Source organism: Zosterops lateralis (assembly GCF_965231275.1).
Source record: "Zosterops lateralis genome assembly, chromosome: 1".
NCBI classification, from domain to species: Eukaryota; Metazoa; Chordata; class Aves; order Passeriformes; family Zosteropidae; genus Zosterops; species Zosterops lateralis.
The window spans coordinates 49,854,686-49,876,483 of NC_139762.1; the positions used below are offsets into that span (position 1 = coordinate 49,854,686).

The 21,798-nt window shown below is 40.1% G+C and overlaps 1 protein-coding gene across 11 annotated transcripts in view; it reads right to left on the bottom strand.

Annotated features, from left to right (window-relative positions):
* The window catches only part of ARPP21 (cAMP regulated phosphoprotein 21), a 286,537-nt gene that overhangs the window by 138,508 nt on the left and 126,231 nt on the right, over positions 1-21,798 (bottom strand). For 8 of the 11 annotated variants that reach the window (XR_014592032.1, XM_083880833.1, XM_083880836.1 and 5 more), the window contains 4 exons: positions 18,677-18,714; positions 16,531-16,590; positions 13,770-13,999; positions 2,936-3,166 (listed from right to left, as the gene is read on the bottom strand). Coding sequence is in view for 10 of the 11 variants with exons in the window: in XM_083880833.1 (XP_083736959.1) it covers positions 2,936-3,166; positions 13,770-13,999; positions 16,531-16,590; positions 18,677-18,714 (559 nt within the window). In the remaining variant the exon portion in view is untranslated. The remainder of the gene's footprint in view (positions 1-2,935; positions 3,167-13,769; positions 14,000-16,530; positions 16,591-18,676; positions 18,715-21,798) is intronic. The other 3 variants (XM_083880840.1, XM_083880837.1, XM_083880832.1) reach the window with 2 other exon arrangements.

Sequence of the window (21,798 nt, forward strand, 5' to 3'; positions counted from 1 at the left end):
AAGATAAAAAAAAAAAAGAGAAGACTTCTCATGAAGAAATCTTGAAATTAGAAATGAAAAGGAGAGATCAGAAGGTACCAGGGAAGACATTTGTAAGTTATGAACTATGCCCCTGATAGAAGGGCGAAGATTGCAATGTCATTTCAAGGAGTACGAATGAAAAGTAAATGCTCTTAAATTGTCAGAGGGGTTAAGGAAGAATGTGTCAAGAAGAATCCTTTAAAGGGTAAGGCAGGCTGATGAACTAAGAGAAATGGAGAGCACAGCCACATAAATGGTTCTTCGCCAAAGCAAGTAAGAAGCTTGACTATCTGGGGAAGGAGAAGGGTAAAGTGGAGGAGAGAAAATAAAGGAAACTGCAGATATGGAAAAGAAAGTGTGGATTCCCGACACCTGGAAAGGAGCAGAATTATAATCAGAGCAGGAAAAAATTGACAGCATCTCTGGATGCCATGAGAGGCTTGCACAGTCAGTGACTATGTAGTGTGAAAGGAAGGAAAGATCTTTAAAGGACACGGTGGTATGATCAAAAGAGAGAAAAAGACTGGAAGTAGCCACTCTGCAAGAGGAGAAGAAAGAGATAAAGAATGGTATTATACAGGGAAAGAAAATCTATTCATTACAGGAAACAAAGATCCCTTTCCCCTTTCTTTCAACTGTCTTCTCTTCAACTGTTTCTGACAGCATCCATCACTTTGATAGTTGATCACAGCATCTAGCAATCTAAATCTCCTCCCCACGGAGCTTCTTTTGTAATGTTTCCCTAATAAGATGCAAAGATTCTGAGCCCAAAGAGTGACAATTTTGCAGCATGTATTTTGCTGCATGTGAAAAACATGGCAGATGCAAAAGTACAGTCTGAATTCCAGTACAAAGTAGCAGCATGAACCTAGGAGTGTGAGACAAGAATTCTAGGTTTTTAAAGAACCTGCTCCCTCCACTACTTTATTATGTATATATTTACATAGAAGCCACAGAAACAAAACACAAGGTTTGGAGGAAACACAAAATAATACATACACAAAAATACTTGCTCCCTGAGTGTTAGACATACAAACATGAATGGGTTTCATTCAATGATGCATCTGCAGACGGAGGCACACAGGGAGAGAAGATAAGGTGCTCTGGTCTAGTGAATGTATTGAAAGGCATTATACCTATAGCAGAAAAAAATACACCCTGTGTACCAGGCAAAAACCTGAACTACCTGCTGCAATTTGCTAAATTGACAAGACAAATGTGGGAGATGTTCTTCTTACGTGGCTCTTCTGGCTTTCAAGTGTGGTGAGCTCCAGTTTCTGCCCTTGCCAGGAAAAAGCTTGGGCAGGAACAAGCAATATCTCTCAGCTGTTTGTGGGCTCCAAGCAGCATCAATTCCTTTCATTTGTTTCTCAGTCCTGTTGTTTGAATTATGGTTGACTCCTGCCTAGGCCTGAGTTTTGTATGGAAATGGACCATATGGAAATACAGTGGAACACAAAGTGTTATCTTCCATCTTGACCGAGAAATTTCAGACAGAACTGGAAACTACTGGAAGAGAAATGAGCAGATGAATATAACGATGGATCTTTTCCTTGCTGACAATATTCGGCTCTCACGTCAAAAATGCAATAGCTTGAAATTGGAAATTGGAAAATATACATTTAAAGAGTAAAGGCTTTAGAAAATTAAAGATTTGTGCAAGTTACTAAGTTGTCTCTCTGCACAGAACTTATCAAACTTACTGCATTTGAATCTAAACAAACAAGAACCTCTCCTTGATTTTAAATATGCTGATACATATTGATCAGCCCCAGATGCTACCATCTATAAATATCTGTGGTAAGACTGGCATAAGAGTTTACCAAGGCTGTATTTTTCTTAAATGCTGCAACTTTCTTGGCTGAACTATGACCAAAAAATTATTCTTAGTAGTGGACACACAAATAAACTTTAAGTATTTCCACCAAAGTAGTGGAACACAGGGATATAATACACATAAAATACAAGTTATAAAAAAAATCCCAAAAGAAAAAGTTCCAAAATGTTCCTTTAAGGACTTTGAAAAAATATTTTGGAGTTTAACCTTCAGCTCTTAGTATAATGGAAAATACCTTTCACTACAGGCTCTCTTGTTTTAAACCCAGCATAACTCAGCTAAGGTTGACAGCACAGCTAGTCATGGTCACTGGAATAGTCCAAATTACCAAAGAAGCACCACAGTCTCAAATTCCCTGAAGCTTCTTATTGTACTGATAGTACAATACATGATCCAGACTTCATCCAGACCATGAAGGTAACAAATTGCCTTAAGCTTTCATCAAGCACTCAAGCTCCATCTGAGGAGTTTCTGAAGTGCCCACAGCACTTGGGTGCTTGCAAGTGCCTCGTTTGTGAGCTGCAGTGATGAAAACTACCAGGAATTGAAGAGTTACATCTTTCTCTTATCACAAACTTCACAATTTAAATACAATTGCTAATCATACAGCTCACATAAAATTAACTCTGAAGTGCAAATTTAAATGCAGCCTTTAAGCCTTTTGAAGTTGTGCTGTTAAGCACCATCTCTAAGAATGTGACATTATATTTTGGTTGCACCATATCTCAGCATACTTGATATAGAAGAGCATCTGTCCTTATTGATGCTAACGGGATTTTACAGGATTCACTGAAAGCCAGGGAGCACCAGGACTTGCTGAATGATGAATATCCTGTCTAGGATGGAGCAAGTGTGTTTTGCATCACTTTCCACCAGCTATGCCACAACAGCCTCAGAAATTGAATATGGCTTTGCCTGCACATTTGAAAACAACAATTTGCCAAATGTCATTTCAACGTATATTTGTTCATAAAATGCCTCCAGAAATATATGTCTAGAAATAAGAAATTTGCCGATTCACCAGCTGACATCAGAAAGACCAAAGGGCAGAGTCAGGCAGAAGGGAACTGTACTGACCTGTGTGTGGGTTGAGAAGGATACTGCCAGGCGGTATCCCTGCAGCTTCAAGTGGAAGAATGATATAGCTGGTGTTGCTGGGGGCCACCTGGCCACTCATCCCGTTCTCAGGGTAGGACACGCTGCCCGAAGAATTGGCTGTTACCCCAGGGACGAGAGATGCACTTTGGAGAGGCTGATGTATTCGTGACAGTGATCCTGAGGAGCCAGCACTGCTGGAAGACTCTGAGCCTAGCAGGGAGACACAACCACAGCAGAAGGGGGGTTACAAGGATGTCAGTCCCCATCAGACAGGGCACATACACAAGGACAGCCTTCACAGACTGCAAAGGCATGCACCACTCCATGCCCAGCTAGTAGGAGGCAGGATTGTCACTCCCTACTGAACCCAGAGGTACTTTCTACAACCCAAAATCCCACTTTCCTCATGCAACATCAGCTTCTCCTCAGCCAGTAAACAGATTTACCAAAATAGAACACAAAATCCTCAGCATGTATTTATAATGCCAAGTTTTCAGTTCATACGGTATAAAAACTAAACATGGTGTTTATAAATGAAAAAAAATCCCAAACAAACAAAAAATGTAACACAAAAAAAAAAAAAATCATCAAACATTCTCTGTAAGTAAAAACCAACAGCAACTGAGTTACCAGTCTAGTCACAAGGTAGCTGTGCAATATCCACACTAACTTAAAGCTATCCAAGATGCTATCTAAGACTTGTCACTTTAGTTTTTCAGAACCAAACCTATTAAAATTGATCAATCAAGATAAATCAACTGTGCTAAAGTGCATTTGTGCCGGGACGAATGGGAAGACATTATTTTAAACCCCAAATATAGTTTTCAAACTTCTGAGATACTACCTGATTAGATTTTAATTTGCTTCACAGAAAAAAGAGAAGAATCTCTGAGAGCATAAGGCTCAGGTGATCGGCTTCTTTCAAGCAGGATAGTATGGATGCTTGTTCCACAGAGCAAAGAATGTTTTAATTGCAACTTCTTTCATCTTACTTGAATGCACTGTCTATGCATCTAGCCTCCACAGTGTTCATCTGCAAGTATAGACTAAAAGCAAGGATAGAATTCAGACTTCAGTTTAGCAAACCTCTTTGAGATTATATCCTTTCAGATATGGGATACAGTAGGTGGACCCTGCAGTAGACTTCTTAGAGCCTCAAATTCATTTTCAGTCAAATGCATTTGAAACTAATTTATTTTCTCATATTTAGAAAAATTAGAGCAGAAGAGGTTTCTTCTGAACAAATAACACCAGCATCCTGTTACTTTACAGAAGATTTTTTCCACAGATTACTGAGGGTTGTTGTGTAACACACATTTTTTTAGCCAGCTTCTTCAAACTTTGTATTCATGCAGCAATCATTACAGACACAGTCCTCTCCATGAGCTGTGTACTATTTGCCATCAGTAGGAAGGACTTTGCATCTGCTTCTCCAGTATCTAATCAAGAAAGTAACAGAGATTTCCAAAGAGTTTTTTAGGTTTATTAAATGCATTTCAAAATTGTATTAGTTGCTATATTTTTCTTCTCCTTGTAGACTGAAGTTAGAAAATTAGAAATACTATTCCTGAAGAAATAGTTTTATTTATTAGGTAATTTCAGATTCCCATGTTTCTACATATTGCAGAGTTATTCCTAGAGGTCATCCTCATCAAACTGCAAGTAGTACTTGGCATCTTCCTTGCAATTGCAAATGCAACTGCTGGAGTTCAATTTTCTTCCACATCAGTTACAAGGTCCTTTGCTGTATTTCCGTGGCCTTTTTACATGCACTTCAAGTTATTTCTTTGAGTTCTCACTTTACTTTCTCCTCTTTTCCTTCACCTTTTGAATTCAACAGGTCAGAAAGCTACCTGGAGATGGTAGTGGTGATGAGATTTCTTAAACCTCGCATTATTTCTAAGAGCATGAGTAGTATCAAGCCTGAGTTCAGATTCTCTCACTTTTTGTGATATTCCAATGAAATGCTATTGGCACAAAAGAAGATTGCAGCTCTGACATTCAATTGTTTTGGTTTTTCTTTCATCCCTTTCTGCTGTTTTTATGGCAGAATTATGTATTGATCTACACCAGCTTCTGAATGATAAAAAGCCAGAAGACTGCAATGAATTCAGGTGTACTTACCACGTGGAAGCAGTGGAAAATACTTTGAAGCTATCACCACACATTGGTCAAGCTAACAGCTTTGAAATGACTGCCTTAAAAGATTTGAGATCTGCTCTCCCACGTCAGTAGATCAAGTTAGTGATTTTGAAATAACACAAAACCATACCAAGAATTTTCTGAATTTAAAAAAGAAAAAAAATGCTGTACTAATTCTGCCCCCATTTATACTGTATAAGAATGATCTACTTTATTGAGTTCCATTATTGTAACTTATTTCCTATAATTTTAAGTCTAGACCTATTAAGCCTAGTAAATTCCAACACTAATGTTTGGAAATTAACACCAATTAATCTTGTCTTTGTAGCTCTGATTAGCTGCTTTCACGCTGCCTAAATGTGGAATGGGAAATCACTTTATAATGAATTCAGTACTGTAGAAAAGGGGAACAAAATAAACTATCTGACTTTACTCAGATTCATATTAAAAGATGTCTTGCTAAAGACTTCTGAAAGGAACTTGGACTAAATGAGATTTTTTGCCCCCATTACACAATCTAACCTCTTTTTTTTCAGTATGTAATGATGGATACTTCTGGATTATTCTATAATTTTCTTGCTCCTTCACAGTTCAGATAATAAGAACCTTCACATTCTCATCACTTTCCATTAATGTATTTTTTAAGTATTCTGAGAGATACAGAAGTTCAAAGAGCTGTAAAGAAAAAGAGACAGAAAAACCACCAAAAAGCTTAATAGCGTAGAGGGTTTGCAGGGGGTGAGTGTGGAAGTACCATTAATTTTCTTATATTCTAAGCACTAGTGAGTGATGCAACATGTCCTACTCTATTTTCCTTGGATCAGCATTCAGTATCTGATGACTTTGAACATCTCTGCTCATCTCACCTTTCAAGTTCTGAGGCAAATTTCCCCTTTCTTATCAACTACACTCTTGAGATCTATCCACTACCACTGCTTACTCTAGACCACCATCATTTTCAGGAACAATAGAATGCTGGAAGCATTTTTGTCTTGGAAATAGGCCCTTGGATTAGAAATCTGCTACTTCTGTAAGTCACTTGCCTTCCTCTATGCAACAACATATTCAGTGATTTTTTTTAATGAAAATGGCATGTGCTCATGTGAACGTGATTATTTCTTTCTAAGCTGCACTTCTAAAAATAAAACTGATGTTTCAGCACAGTCAGTGGGAAGATAATGGCTGGAAGCAGTTGGCTTGTGACCTGCTGCCCATACATCAATATTCTGACAGTTTTTGCTTGACTTACAAGATTCATCATGCTAATGCCTGATTCAAGTAAATTGTAAAAAAGGGAGAATTTCAGTTCCAAAACTCAGAGAAAAAATATCATATACAATTAATATAATATACAATTAATACTTTATTTAAAAAAATCCCCAAAATCTAAAGAGCAAAACAAACAAAAAAAAAAAAAGCAAAGGAAGGTTAATATATTAAAACGCCTGCAGTAATGTATTGAAATGCCTTTCCCAACAGGAGTAGCACTGAACAGCTAACAGGAGAGATTAGACTGTGTCTCCAGTTACTTGGAGCCCTGCCAAGGAAGCTAATGATCCCCACAGATCTGTCTCAACACAGCCAATACTCCAATGCAACCAGCCCTTTGCAACTAAGGGGTAAAGAAATACACTCAGACAGATGTGCATTCCACTGAATGGAAAATGCATTAAGAGAAGCTAAAGGTGCAATAGTTACAACTTTTAAGCCTCTCAACAATTATTTAACTAGATATGTAGAAACACATAGAACACTTCTTTGAAACACATCTTCTTCCCTCATGATGTTAAAACCTGTTGCAATGTGTCAGTGACAATAACATGGCAGTTGATAAGCTAGATTTTCTCTTTTTGGGCGTCACAGACTGAACAGGTACATCATTGTGCCCCTACAGGGAGAACTAATTTCACCTGCCACTCTTGGTCAACCCTGGAAAGTTTACTGTATTACTAGAAAGTTAAACAAACCAACATTTTGTATGATGTCCAAAGTAGTAGAAATGCAATCTGATTGAAATTTGTTAAATTATTAACTCCCCACTCGATATTGAATTATAGCTTAGAACATCTCTTTGTACCTACTGAACTACAGAATATCAGAGAAGAAAATTTTATTTGCAGTGTTCAATCTGTGCTTTTCATTTCTAAATAATCAACAGGTGCATGAAAATAACCATCAGAACCAATAAGATAACTATATAATGGGTTTCAAAGAGCCCCTTCTGTAAAGTTTGCAAAGACAAAGTAACATAATTCCTTTGCTAAGCTCCAATTCCTGTGCAATTGAATGCAATAAAGTCTAAGACTAATTGCCACTACTGGACTCTACTGCAGAGAACAGCACGTTCTCTAATCTCTCTGTGAGCCTAAGGGGAAACTAACACCTTTCTGTGCTTCAGTTCCTGCTTGTTTGTTATGTACCACTAATTAGTGATTTATCACAGGTTAGGGGCAGAACATTTAATTCTGGTGACAATACGAAAACTGATCCAGAAATGCTACAACATTAATATTGCATCACTGTATTCCCTGTTGAAGGCAGCTGTGAGCTTTTCGTAAAAATCCTGAAAACTTTAATACTCTGATGCTCAGAGAAAGTGTTTAACAATGCTTCAGGATGACTGCCACATATATAGAGAATAATTTTCACCTTTAAAGAGACTATAATTTTTTTCCATCATTTAGTCAATGAGAAACATTTTGACCAACTAATGATTTCATGCTGATTTCATACAAATTATATGCAAGACAAAAATATTTAAAATTTATTACTGTGAACCATAAGGTTCTTCAGAGAAAAGTCTTTCTGTAGGGGACCTGGGGCAGAATTGGTGCCTAGCAGACTCTGCCATGCCACCAGGGCAGCATACCTAATGTGGGTAGTCTACTGAACTACAGAACACCAGGGCTGTCTATGGTAAAAGTAGAATGTAATGAAGATAGTATGCAAAACATGCACAATCAAGTATCACTTGGTACCTACTGCACACTGTAAATAGCACATGGGGGCTTTGACTACTGTATGAATGCACTTAACATTTTTTTTTGGTGAAAACACTTTATCAATTTCTAATTTCTCCCCCTGATTTTTTTTTTAATTGTTATTATTTTCTGCTTTAATGACATTCAATAGCATTTTATAGAGAAGGATAGAAATAGTGATTGGGATAGTAGTTCTTATGACTTTTTCCAGGCTGACTTTTTGACTTTGTGTCCTCGCTTTGAAGGTGTCTGTTTTGACATCCAGTCTTGCTCTTCTTCCCCACCTCTTCCTTTTATCTTGTTTCTCTTTTACTCTTTCTGTGCCTCGGCTAGCTCTCCAGTTTAAATGCACTCCTTAGAAAAAGTCAAAGCATTTTAAAAAGAACATGGAATTTTAATATCACTGATGTTTTAAAAATGTATTATAAGAGCTTTCATTTGAAAGCAATTTGGGGTTTGGCGCCCACAGGATGCAGATGCATTTACAAGTATTGGCATGCTTCACGAGTCCTTTCTTTAATACATTTCCTAAATGCATCCTTTTTAATATGCTTGAATTTAACACTAAAATGGCTTCTTAAAAATATTGCCCTTGCAATTAGATGTCTCCTCCAAACTGGATTTCCCTGATGCCATTTTAAATGCTCCGAAGCTCTGCAAGACAATGTTGCAGAGAAATACATTCACCTGCACTCTTCTTAAGGTATATTTAAAAAAGTATAGCAGAAGCCTGCGCCTCCTCCTTAATTCTTGCACATCAAATTCAGTTCTGATGCTAGGGAAATATTCATGGTAGGCAAAGAAATCTGGAAGTGAAACCGTGGTCTATTTCATACTTCAAACCTCACTGTATAGCCTATGCAGTCTATATTCAAATAAAAAAAAAATACATGAGAGTGTAGTTTCAAAACTACATGCACACTGAAATTGCACCTTGCCTCCCCTGGGGCAGATCCAACACATGATAGGGAGGATTCTGTCATCTCTCCACCTGGCTGAATACAGGAATGAAGGGACAGGGGGCAATGGAAATGAGTTCCATTCCAGCACAGCAGGCAGGATCAGGTCTTGTGTTATTATCTCACTGTCTCAGGTGCCCTGGGATAACAGATGTGAGGGTCTGCAAGTGGAACCAACCAACAACAAGGACAGAGGTTAACTTTGTCAGAAGTTAATTAAGACTGCTCTCTGCATCAAAATTGCTTCCAAAAAGAAACAAGTATGGGTCATGGCCATGGAAACTTGCTTCTGAAGGGAACAGGAGGCCCAGTATGCTGATTAGACCCACTTCTTTGTGTTGTCTGCTGCCTCCTCAGTGCCCAAGTTAAAGATGTGAAAAGAAAACTTTTTACCATGATACAGCTCTCAGACAATTATCCATTACTGATTTTTCAGGTAGGCAACAATGAAGTCCCAACCAGGAGCCTATGGGCAATCAAGAGACTTCAAGGTTTAGGGATGGTTGGTTAAGAGATCAGGAGAAAAAACAGTGTTCTCCTCTGCCCTTCCAGTTGTAGGGACTGATAAAGGAAGAGGCAGCAGATTAATCACAGACTCTGAGCCTGGCGTCATTGACAGAATTTTTGGGGTTTTAACCACAGGTTGGTTTACAGAACACCAAGCCTGCTGGTGACAGACAGTGTACACCTGTTTCAAAAGGAGAAAAGTATCTTTGCAGAGGAGTTATCAGGTCTTGAAACTAGATTTGAAAAGCAAAAGGTATGTAATGCAGCATGCTAGTGTTTAAGGGATGGTGTGCTAGTGAGGTTCTTTGGTCTGACATCCCAGTGGAGGCAGGGGATCAGATGCATGTGGCAGTGAAGACACAGAGGTTACTGAGACATTAGAAATGACAGAAGTGCCTGAGAATGATCAGTAGGAATTGCAAATTCTTCCCACAAAAACGGAGCAGGATCAATAACTCAAGGGGATCTACACCAAAGCACACAGAATGGGTAACAAAACAGGAGGAGCTGGAAGTAACTGCAGGGCAGGATAGCTGTGACACAGTTACCCATCAGAGGGTGGAAACATTGTGGGACGACCTGCACAAATAGAGTGCTGCAGTGGATGGCTGGAAATGCATCTGAAGGCATAAATAAGGAAGGATAGATGGCGGGATAGGCCTTGTATGTTAGAGAGTGTTTTGATTGTCTAGAGCTTGACAATGGTGATGAAAGGGTTGTGTGTTTATGGGCTGAAATCAGAGAAAATGCCAACAAATCAGATGCCATGGTGGGAGTTTGTCACAGACCACCCAAGCAAGATGGAGAAGCAGATGCAATACTCTATAAGCAGATAGGAGAAGTCTCTCAATCACTGGCCCTTGTTCTTGTACATGACTTTGACTTACCAGATAACTGCTGAAATACAACACTGCAGTGAGGAAACAATCTAAGAGGTTCCTGGAGCATGTGGAAGATAACTTCCAGCCACAGCTGACAAAGGAGCAAGCAAGGGAAGGTGCCCCCCTAGGCCTGTTTTTTTGTGAACAGAGAAGGACTTTGTGGGTGATATGATGGCTGGAGGTTTTACTGGGCACAGTGATCACGAGAACACAGTTTTCAACTCTCAGAGAAGTAGGGAAAGGGGTCTGCAGATTGGCTGCCTTGGACTTTCAGGAAACTGCCTGACGGAGCCCTTGGGAGGTAGCCCTGGAGGACAATGGGGTCCAGGAAGACTGGACATTCTGCAAGAAGGAAATCTTAAAGGCACAGGAGCAGGTTGTAACCATGTGGTAAAGACAAGCCAGCATGGAACACAGCTATCCTGGCTCAGAAAAATCAAAATCAAAATAAAAAAAAAAAAAAAAAAAAAAAAAAAAAAAAAACCAACCAAAAACAAACTACTCAGCTAGAACTTAATCTGTCTGCTGCTGTAAAAGACAACAAAAATGTTTTTATAAACACATTAGCAAATTAGCAACAAAAGGAAAGTTAAATATGATCTCCATCTTTTATCAGTTGGAGGGAGAAACACAGTCATAAAGGTTGAGAAAAAGGCTGAGGTACTTAATGCCTTCTTTGCCTCAGTGTGTAATATCCAGACATGTTCACTGGATACCCAGTCCTCAGAGCCAGAGACAGGGAGCAGAATGAGGTCCCCATAATCCAAGAACAAAGTTAGTGATTTGCTACACCACTTCAATACACACAGGTCAGATGGGATCCAAAAGGGTTCTGAGGGAGAGGGTTGGAAGTGCTCACTGAGCCACTTTTCATCATCTATCAGCATCCCAACTGGAATGTCCCAGTTGAGTGGAAGCCAGCAAACATGATGTCCACCCATAAGAAAAACCTGAAGGAGGATCTGGGGACTTAAAGACCCATCAGTCTGACTTTGGTGTGAGCAAACTTATGGAGCAGATCATCTTCATGTCTGTGTGGCATACACAGGACAACCAGGCAAAAGGGCCCAGCCAACATGAGTTTATGAAAGGCAGGTCCTACTTAACCAAACCAATCCTTATGACAAGGTGACCCACTTGGTGGATGAGGGAAAGGCTATGGATGTTGTCTACCTGGACTTCAGAAAAGTTGTTTTTCAACACTGTTTTTCACAGCACTCTCCTGGAAAAACTAGCTGCTCATCACCCAGATGGGTGTACAGTTCACTCTGGCTGATGGCCAGGTCCAGAGTGGGAGTGACTGGAGTTACACACAGCTGGAAGCTGATCCCAAGTGGTATTCCCTAGGGCCAGTCCTGTTTAATGTCTTTGTCCATGATCTGTACAAGAGGATCAAATGCATCCTCCGGAAGTTTGCAGATGATACCAAGCTGGGAAGGAGTGTTGACCTGCTAGAGGGTAAAAAAGCTTTACAGAGGGATTTGGAAAAGCTGGAGCAATGGGTGAGGCTAATTTTGTCAGTCAATGAGACGAAGTGCCAGATTCTGCCCTTGGGTCCCAACAACCCCATGTAGTGCTACAGGTTTGCGAAAGAATGGCCAGTGGAAAAGGACCTGAGGGTGTTGGTCCTCAGCCAGCTTGATGTGAGCCAGCACAGTGGCCATGAAGGCAAATGACATCCTGGGCTGTATCAGCAATAGTGTGGCCAGCAGGACCAGGGCAGTGATTGTCTCCCTGTACTCTGCACTGGTGAGGCCACGCCTCAAATCCCGTGTCCAATTCTGGTCACCACAAGAAGGATATTGAGGTGCTTGGAGCATGTCCAGAGAAGGACACAGGAGCTGATGATGGGTCTGGAGCACAAGGCTGTTTGAGGAGTGGCTGAGAGAACTGGCTCAGAGGCTCAGAACTCTTCTTGCTCTCTGCAGCTACCTTAAAGGAAGTTGTAGCAAGGTGGGGGTCATTATCTTCTTCCAGGGAACAAGTGACAGGATGGGAGGTAATGGCCTCAAGTTTCATGAGAGGAGGTTTAGGCTGGATACCAGGAAAAAAATTCTTCACTAAAAAAATTGTCAAGCATTGTAACAGACTGTCCAGGGAAGTGGCTGACTCACCATCCCTGGAGGTATTTAAAACACGTGTAAATGTGACTCTTGGGAGCATGGTTTAGGGGTGCATTTGACCATGTTATGTTAACAGTGGGACCTGATGACCTTAAAAGTCTTTTCAACTCAAGTGACTTTATGATTGTCTAAAATTTTAAACTGCGTTCAACATCCAGAGATCTGAAATGTCAATGGTTTTATTTATTAGTTCTGAAAACTCCATTCCACAGCATCCTGAACCACACAAAAGCTACTGTAAAATTTGGGGGATAGGAGTGAAATCTGACCAACTAAGGTTTGATAAACTGGGTGTAAATTAAGTGCCATCCATAAAACATTCTCAAGCTGAAAGAGCACTAAGTGCTACGTATTGATTACCATTTGTTCTGTACTATAGGTATCAAATGAACCAATCTGATGGAATCATCGGATGACTTCATTATTTATTATGCACTTTCAACCTGAAGTATAATAGAATAGCTTAATGGCATAGCTTGAAATTACTTAGATCCAGACCCTGTGATTCACTCATATGTTAATGTACTCATAAAGTTAATGCAAATAAATGCAGAATTCCCACCAGATTCATAGTCTCCTTAAAGGATGCTTTTTTTTTAATGAGAACTAAACAAGAACATGGAGAGATTGTGGGTCTTCTGTGAATCTACCATGTCTGCCTGCTTCCACCACAGTCTCAACTGCCACCACCAAGGCAGAAGCTGTACTCCAATATACAGATGAGGTGCACTTTAGCAATGACAACAAAATGTTCTTGGATTTCTCCTCATATATCTGATATTTAATTATTCACAGCTCAAAAATATTAAGGTTAATAAAATGGTAAAATCTGTGCTTTCTCTGAAAGGAGTATCACCTTTTCAAGCTACAAGTGCAGATGGTGTTCAAACAGGGTGTGTGTATACTATACTTCAGGGAAATATTACCTCTCCTATGATATGCAAACCTCACGCACCACCTTTTCTTTTGATTCCTAAACACTCGAGAGCAGGCACCCAGATACTGCCATCCACAGAGGGAAATACACATCTCCTGTGTACAGCAAACACAACTCTTTATGTATTTTGCCATTTAGTCCAACAATGGGGGTCAGACTACCTGGTCTCGGAAGGTCCCTTCCAACCCAAATCATTCTATGACACACCATACTCCCACAAGCACCAGCACAGCCACTTATCATCCCATAAGAACTACTGTGAACCCAATACAGTACTAGCTACCTGTTTTAGACAGTTTGCCGGTACTTCTGTTACTTGATGAGCTATCTCCTCTTGTCAGGACAGTTATCCCACCAAAACTGGCTGTCTTTGTTATGGCTGGCTTCAAATTTCGATTTGAGCTGTCCGAGTCTGTGCTGCTCCATGGCCTCTGGTGGTCTGTCCACTTCAATTCATTCTCTGTACTGCTCTGTCGACTGCCAGATGTCTTCCCAATGCTGTCTCTGTTACCCCTACAGACATCACAAAACACAGATTTATACACAAATAAAACCATGTCAAGGCAGAGTTTATCTTTACATACCCTGCAGCTACTCTAATAAAGAAAAAGGAAATACTCTGCCTTTACAAAAGCATGTCTGAAATGGGTTTTGACTCCCATACTTATCAGCCTTCAGCATGTAAACACTGCTATACCCTTTTTACATGCACAGCACACCCCACCCTCCCCTTCTGGGTATCTCCCCAGAGCACTTTACCAGATGGGGCTGACACAGCAGTATTATGCAGCACTGATGTAGCATTTCTTTCATGCCAGTTGAGTGTTCTCTTCCCCCAGGCAAGCCCCTCACCACTTCTCACTTTGCTGTCCAGCCCCTATGATGTTTTTCTCACTAACTTCACCTACACTCTATCTTTGTCTTCACATTCTTATTTCTATAGCAGGTTGCTCACAGTCATTATCAGCTTTGTGAGCTCCAAAGCCTTGCCTACATGTGTCCTCTCAGTGTGACCCCAATCTTGTCACTGCTAATGCTTCACTTAAAGTCAGTTTATTTTGCCTCCCCTCTGCATAGAATAATCGTGAAATTTTCTGGGTAGAGGCTGCTTGTCCTTGAACAGTTGCAGAGCACCCAGTGTACTGTGAGTAATAACACAGTAAATTCTGTGATCAGAATTTGGAGCAGAATTTGGCTTACTGGTAAACTACTTACACTGTACTGCTAAAATGATAAAACCAAAATGCCTCCCATGGCTGTTACCCCAAGTGATGCTCATAACACTGTATTTGGAAGGATTTAAAAAGACATTTTCCACTCCTCTGTCATGTATTACAGTATAATAGCTTGCAGGCTCAAAGCTCTTTCTACGAATCAAAAGGATGGGACTGTATCTATTTAAATTTTTTTTGGTCCCCTTTTTCCTTGGGGACTTGGTTCCTGCTGGAGACCAAGCATTTGCTGGGAACCATTCTCCTATTTGGAGAACCTGCTGAGTTGTGTCACTTGGGACATGAAGGAGGCAGCGTGTCAAAGGTGGGATCAGGCTGTTGCACTCCTTGCCTGTAACAGAGCCTCTCTCAGATGTGATCAGCAGTATAAACCTGTTGACCTTTGCTAGGCCCATACAGTGGGAAAGCATGAAGAGAAAAAGCACAGAAGCAACAACACAAAAAAAGGAAAAGTATTTTAAAAATAAAATTGCCTTTTAAGTTTTAATCAGAAAGAAAAAACCCAAAGTATATTATTTACAGACTCTTTTGTATTCTCGCGCTTAGAAATTAACAATTCTCTTCTATTTATATTCTAGTGAAAAAGAGCGAGAGAAGTAGAATGCTATTGTATCCCTGTTTGCTATGGCTTTGGGTTACAACAACTTCTTTTAGTTCCCCAAACTCAAACAGATATTACATATTACGAGTGTGTGTGTAGACACCTCATAAGCCCTGTATGCCCGATCTAAGACTCTCAGATCATCAAGGCTAGGAGGAAGTTTTTTTGCCTGTTGCCTGTGGTCATGGGGTGCAGAAGCAGATGCTCCAGCACTGCTCCTTATCTGGTGCAATCTCTCCATCTCCTCTGTAGCTGCTGTGATGACGTGCAGACTCAGCAACTACACATCCAGTTTTCTCCTCACACAATCATTTCTCCTCATAGTGAAAATTATGTAATATAAATGATATATAGGTTTGAAGTGACATATGCAAACCCCAAAGCACACAGATATCAGTGAATATCTGCCTTGCTGTCCATGTGCCTTAATAGATGATGGGCACACTTCTGAAAGCATCCACTCCTTCTGCCTCCTCTGCTTAAGACTTGTGGCAGCTGACTGACTTTTAAAGCAGACTGGTTGATCTGAACTGAATGTGGGAGAGCTTGTGGTGGGGGAAGACAATATTTCTAAAACTCTCAGAAGGACACTATCACCACCAGATTCAGTCTTCCACTGATCCAGTGTGTCAACTGAGAGAACTGCTCTCCATGAAAATAGGGACTGACTCTTACTGATTTTCTGTTGGCTTGGGATGCTTTTTGGGATATGAGATGCATCTGAATGTTCTCTGTGCAGAAGGAATCGGAGTTGGAAAGTCAAAGTTAACAGAAAAAAGTTTCAAAACACAGACACTTCAGATAAGGGAACTTCAATCAGTTTTGCCTCAATGTACTTTTACTTCAGCTTTTAACAAACCAACAAAAGGAAGAAAGGTCAGTCTGGGCACTAGTTTACGAAACGTGCCTGTCATATACACTCAAGGAAAAATGAGCTAGCAGCAGTCTCTCCCAAACAGTCACAGTCTGAGCAGCCAGGCAGCTGAAAATCTCATGTGGTTCCTGAGGCAGTGAAACAAAGAAAAGGGTCCTGTTGTTACCTCTGCATTCAGAGAACACGGGAAGAGTGGGGTAGAACTCTTTTCTCCATGCTCCTTTCCAACCAGCAAATTGACATACCCACACATGTCAAGGATGCCTTGGCATGGACACAGGCAGAATCACAAGTGGGATGCACAGGGAAATAAATATTAAATAAAATTCATACAAACCTAAACAGCTGTCTTTTCTTATGCATATCATTGCATATGCTACTGTCTTCCAACAGCCTACTGAAAAATGAAAAGAAAGATTATGCTAAAGAACATGGTAATTCAAATTTATCTGATCTGTAAAGTTTTATTTGATTTCTAGGTACATTTTTCAACTTGAGCTAGATTCAGTTTAAAGAACCAAAGCTAAAATTTCCCCCCCCTCCCTCTCCCATAGCTGTACACAGTTAATAGAACATCAGAAACATCAGCCAGGGAAGCTGAGGGCCATTCAGCATTTCCTGTTACCAAGCAAGGTAATTCTCAGAAGGTAAGGAACCATACATCCACATCCAAAGGAAAATTCATAAAAATATCACCTAATAGGAACATAAAAAGTGCAATCTAGCAAAATACTGCATATGTAATTTTAAGTACTTGCTAAGTTGCTTGGAAGTCTTTGCAGCTCAGAGAAATGCTCAGATCCTCTGACAAAAATGAAAGGCAAAGCACTTAAATACAAACCTAACTTTCAACACAGCCAATCAACAGGATTGCTCATGTGCACAGAGTTAGGTACAAGTTTAAGTGCTTCACCTGTCAAAGGCTGTAGGACATGCAGCAAGGAAAAGCAGTGTTCTGCAGAATGAAGCTGAAGTCTCCCTCAGGACAACAACAGTGCAGGCAGGACAATTTCCAACCTGGCCTTTTACTGGTCTCCACCTGGGCATGCATCCTCACACTGGGCTGGTCAGTCAGCTCCCAGGTTCAAGGACAGCAAACCACGTGCAGATACCAGAACTGACCACATTCTCCTGCATACAGGATTGGGATTGAATGCATAAACCAGGAGAGGCCTGGCTATGGAGTTCACGGTTTACCCCATAAAGGTACCCACCCCTGCCCCTTGCCAGCACAGCCTCTGAGTGCTTTCCATGCTGACTTGGAATTGTGAACATCTGTGTCATCTTTCTTCCCCCAATCTCCCCCAAGAGGGAAAAACAGCCTTACGGGAGCATCCACTTTTTGCTTCACTGGTTCTTCTGTTGCAATTTTAATTTATTTTGATAAAACATATTTCCATAGTCACAACACAGAAGCAGCAGCTGAGGAAATACCCTTGTTCCTCAGAATATGAAGTGGTTAGATGACAGTGGCCATGATCTCCAGAGGGCCTTCCCTCATTAAACTTACAGAAATGTCCATCAGAAAAGCTGGTTTGTACCATTACTGTGGAGCCATTTTCTATGGGAACAACTTCACCCATAAATGCATCTGACAGATGTAAGGATGGACAGAGAACAAAATACTGTGAGAGAGAGCCTCCCCTTATTCAAGGGGGTGATAAACAGTTTTTAAACCTGTGCAGGACAGACTTGGGTCAGCACTGCTCAAACACTCACCAATTAAATTCTCACTTTTGCTTAAAATCCTTATCTGCCATAAAGGTGCATAATTTTTAAGATTTTCAACACAGTTGAGCTACTTCACGGCTGTTATGGAGCCAACACTTCATATTTTGTAGATCTCAAACACAGTTTCCTCTTCCCTTTTGCTTTGAGTGGATTTAACATAACAAAAATAACATTCACAAGAACTATCATGCAGTAAGGCAAAGTAACAGTGAGCTCAAATATCACCATCTCATTAGTACACTGTAGCAATAAAGCAGGAACTTGTGTGGAACTTTTGAGCCTTCACAAGCAACAAGTGATGTCAAGGCTGCTGCTCAGTCCCACAGGAGAGCAGGTTAAACAACAGACACCCAAGTGTTATGTTTCATAAATTCTGTCATCCAGCCACTGCTAGAGTGCTTTTTAAAGATCAATAAGTTTAATTCTAAAGGCACTCCAGAGACAGAATGGTCACTTGAAATGAAAGCTTAGGTGGCTCTCCCTCTCTCCCACAATCTGCTTTTTAAACTGAAATGCAAAAGCCCCAGGAAAGCAACAGTAATACTTTATCTGCTCAGATATCATACTGCAAGGCAAGCTCTATTACTTCCTGTTAAAGCACAAAACCACTGCAGATAATATGGACTGCAAATCTGCTCAATGGTCTCCAGATTAGGATAAATAACTACATAGCTACAGAGAGACAAAAAAAAAAAAAAAAAAAGAGAAACAGCTCAGTTTAACACACACACACAAAATAAAGCTATTTTTACCTGTTTTCCACAAAAAGGTTTTCCTGGGAGCAAACTGACTGAAAAATAAAAGAGGCATTGTATCAGACGTTCTAGATACGCTCTGCTGTTCCAATTTCTTCCTTGATTTTAGAATTACTCCCCTGCTCAGGCTTAAGGGGATTTCAATTCATGCATCATTTGCATTTGCAGAAGACAAGAGGGGAAAAAAGGTCAAGAATAAGTTCAGGCCAGTAAAATAAATTTCATGCATTACAACACATTGCCGATGAGGTGCCTCAGTTTGAGAACAAACTGAAACTTCTCAGTCAAGAGATCTGAAGAAGGCACTATGTGCAAAACACTGGCAATTTGAAGGGGAAAAATGCTTTTCCTGCATAATATAAGGTTCTACTTGTCTGGCCTACCACCTCTAAATAAAACTGCTGGATAGCACAGAGCTGTAGGTAGGAAGGACAAACAGAAGGAAAGCATGCAGAATTCACAAAGTTCCTCAAAGGGAGAGAAGATACTGCAGTACTTAGAAATAGTGTGTGACTTCACATTTTACAGCTGGCGAGGGAAAATTGAGATATTAAATGATAATAACCTTCTTAATAATAATATTAACAACAATCATAGCAAGAAGGCTCTGCTGGAGGACTTGGATCCCAAAAAAGGTGAAGGGCTCAGAAGAAATAAATCCTATGGGCAAGTGTATAATTCTTTCAGAATTACTTAATTTTTTATGCAGAGAAATGAAGCTGTGCTCAATTTCCCATGAATAATTCTTCCTCTTTGATTTTTTCATTTCCCTCCTATTTCATGTTCGCTACACAAAATGCCTCGTAGCTGTCACTGGATTATATCTCGATGAGGTACAGAAGAAAGAACAGTCAGCACTCGCACTGAATTTAAACAAAAGGCAGGCAAAGGGAGGAGGGGCACCAGAGATCATGCCCATTACTTCTATAACAACAGGACTCAGCCCAAAGAATAATAAAATGCCATCATTAACTATGTCAAATTTTAACAGTATGGGATAGGCAGAGATTTTGGATGTTTCTGTTTTGGAAGGGGTGAGCTAATGACCCACTCAAAAGTGTGCTGGCCAACACCAGAAGCAACATACTGCTCATCCTTAATGCTGCAGCTGATGCCTGAACAAAGTTTTACCTTGGCACCACAGCTAGTGCTATCCCATCAATCTACAAAAGGAAGAAATGTATCCCTGAGATGGCAATACGATTTCTCATTAGAGTGCAATTCACCCACTCAGAATCCACATTAGGGAACATTTGACAGTTCTGTGGGTTTCCCAGGCAATCTCCCACCCTGCACTTCTGCTCAATTTACAAGGCACTGGGTTGCATCAGGGGCAAGTGCATTCCTCCTTAGCACAAAGCCTCAGGAAATCAGGAGCAAGTTCTCCATTGCCAGGAACAAAATTCCCACCAGCTACAGCAGACCTAGGGTTTCACCCCAGCCTGAGAGAAGACACAAACTGTTTCACCTAAAATCACTGGGATCCTCTGTACAGCTACAACACTGTGTCTTCTCTCATTTTTTGTACCTTACTCAAGTACCAGAATTCATTAACAAGTGTGCAGACTTCAGCATAGTCTAACTACGCTGAATCAAAAGGCATACTGAAATCACCCCATGGGCTTGTACAACCTCAGCTGTGGGGTCGTGTCTTCATCTCGAGCTTCATGATGGACATGTGTGCACTGACTTCTGTGCAGTCACATTCCAAAGCACAGTACTACAGTTACTCTTACAGAAAAGCTTTTGCTTAGACCGGAGTACTGGACTGTGATACCCACAAAGTTACAAAAGCAAATGGGCCTGTAATGCATCTGTCTATATTTATTTTATCTTATTAATACTTTTAAAGAGACTGGCGCATAAAGCAAAATAAATATATGGGATTTGTATTTTATCAAGCAAGCAGAAAGGTCTGCTTCCTTCTCAGTGTCTTGATGGGAACCACTACCAAGACTATTATAGACTTTAAATGGAGTCCATAATAACTCCATTTGTCTTCTTGGTTATGATGATGGCACAGTGCCACACAATCCCTGGAAATTATTCTTCAGTACAGGTGTGAGGCTAAAACAGGTAGTTTGATATTATTTTATTCTTACTGTTAAAAATCAAATGGCTAAGCAGCTCTGGACAGAAATTTACCTACAAGGTCAGGACTCACTTTCCTGATGTATAGCATCCACAGGGCTCAATTTAAGGCATCAGGAAAGCTTAAATACCCAGGACAGCAGTTGTAAAAAAAAATTCTTAAAACACTTGACTCTTGTTTACCCTTTAAACATACTGGTAACAAACCTAGTAGATTAAAAAAAATGATGTAAGATTACCTACAAGTTAGTGTCCTTGGAGATCTCTGCATGCAAGATTTCCATTAGGGTGCTATGTATGACTAATTGTTATTTATGAAATGAGTATTTCATTTTTCCAATTTTCAAAAACCTTTTAAAGTCTCAACTGGAAAATGTGCATCAGTTCTGCCAGTGCACTAGATAAACTGGGAGTTGCTGCTCTTGATTTTAATTACATTAGCACACAGATAACTATTAACATGCAGCAATATCCTGCAGTGGATACCATCAGGTAATAATTTTCATGTCAGTTAACAAGATATGATAGATCTCAGGCTTCCAACTAATGCTTGCTATTTGAACTGCAGCCACAAAGAAAGTCTCTGTACACCAGTACAGAAGTTTTAGTATCTACAGGTTTATGGTGGCCAGCACAAGGTGTTGCCTTTGATTTGTTTTTATTCATTTTAAGTCCTCTTCTTCCTAATCTTTTCAAACTAGAGGGATAGAACAGGCTGAAGCCACGTCTACAGATATCTCTTTTGTTTCTCTCTTTAGTCAGAGACTGATAAAGATTCTCTGAATTTTCTTAACTAGAGGAATCATGACTTACTGTACCTAAAGGATCTTGTTCTTCAGGACACACTCCTTGGTGAAAAATAGTCACTACAGTTGACAACAGAAAATAAACAGCATGGTGTATTTCCTCTAATAAGTTCCATATGTACCATTGGCAATTCTTGCATTTGTGTAAGTAAGAAGACATCTACATTTTTCAGTGAATACAGAATGATTTCCAGAGAATGCATTTATGAACACTGAACGGTC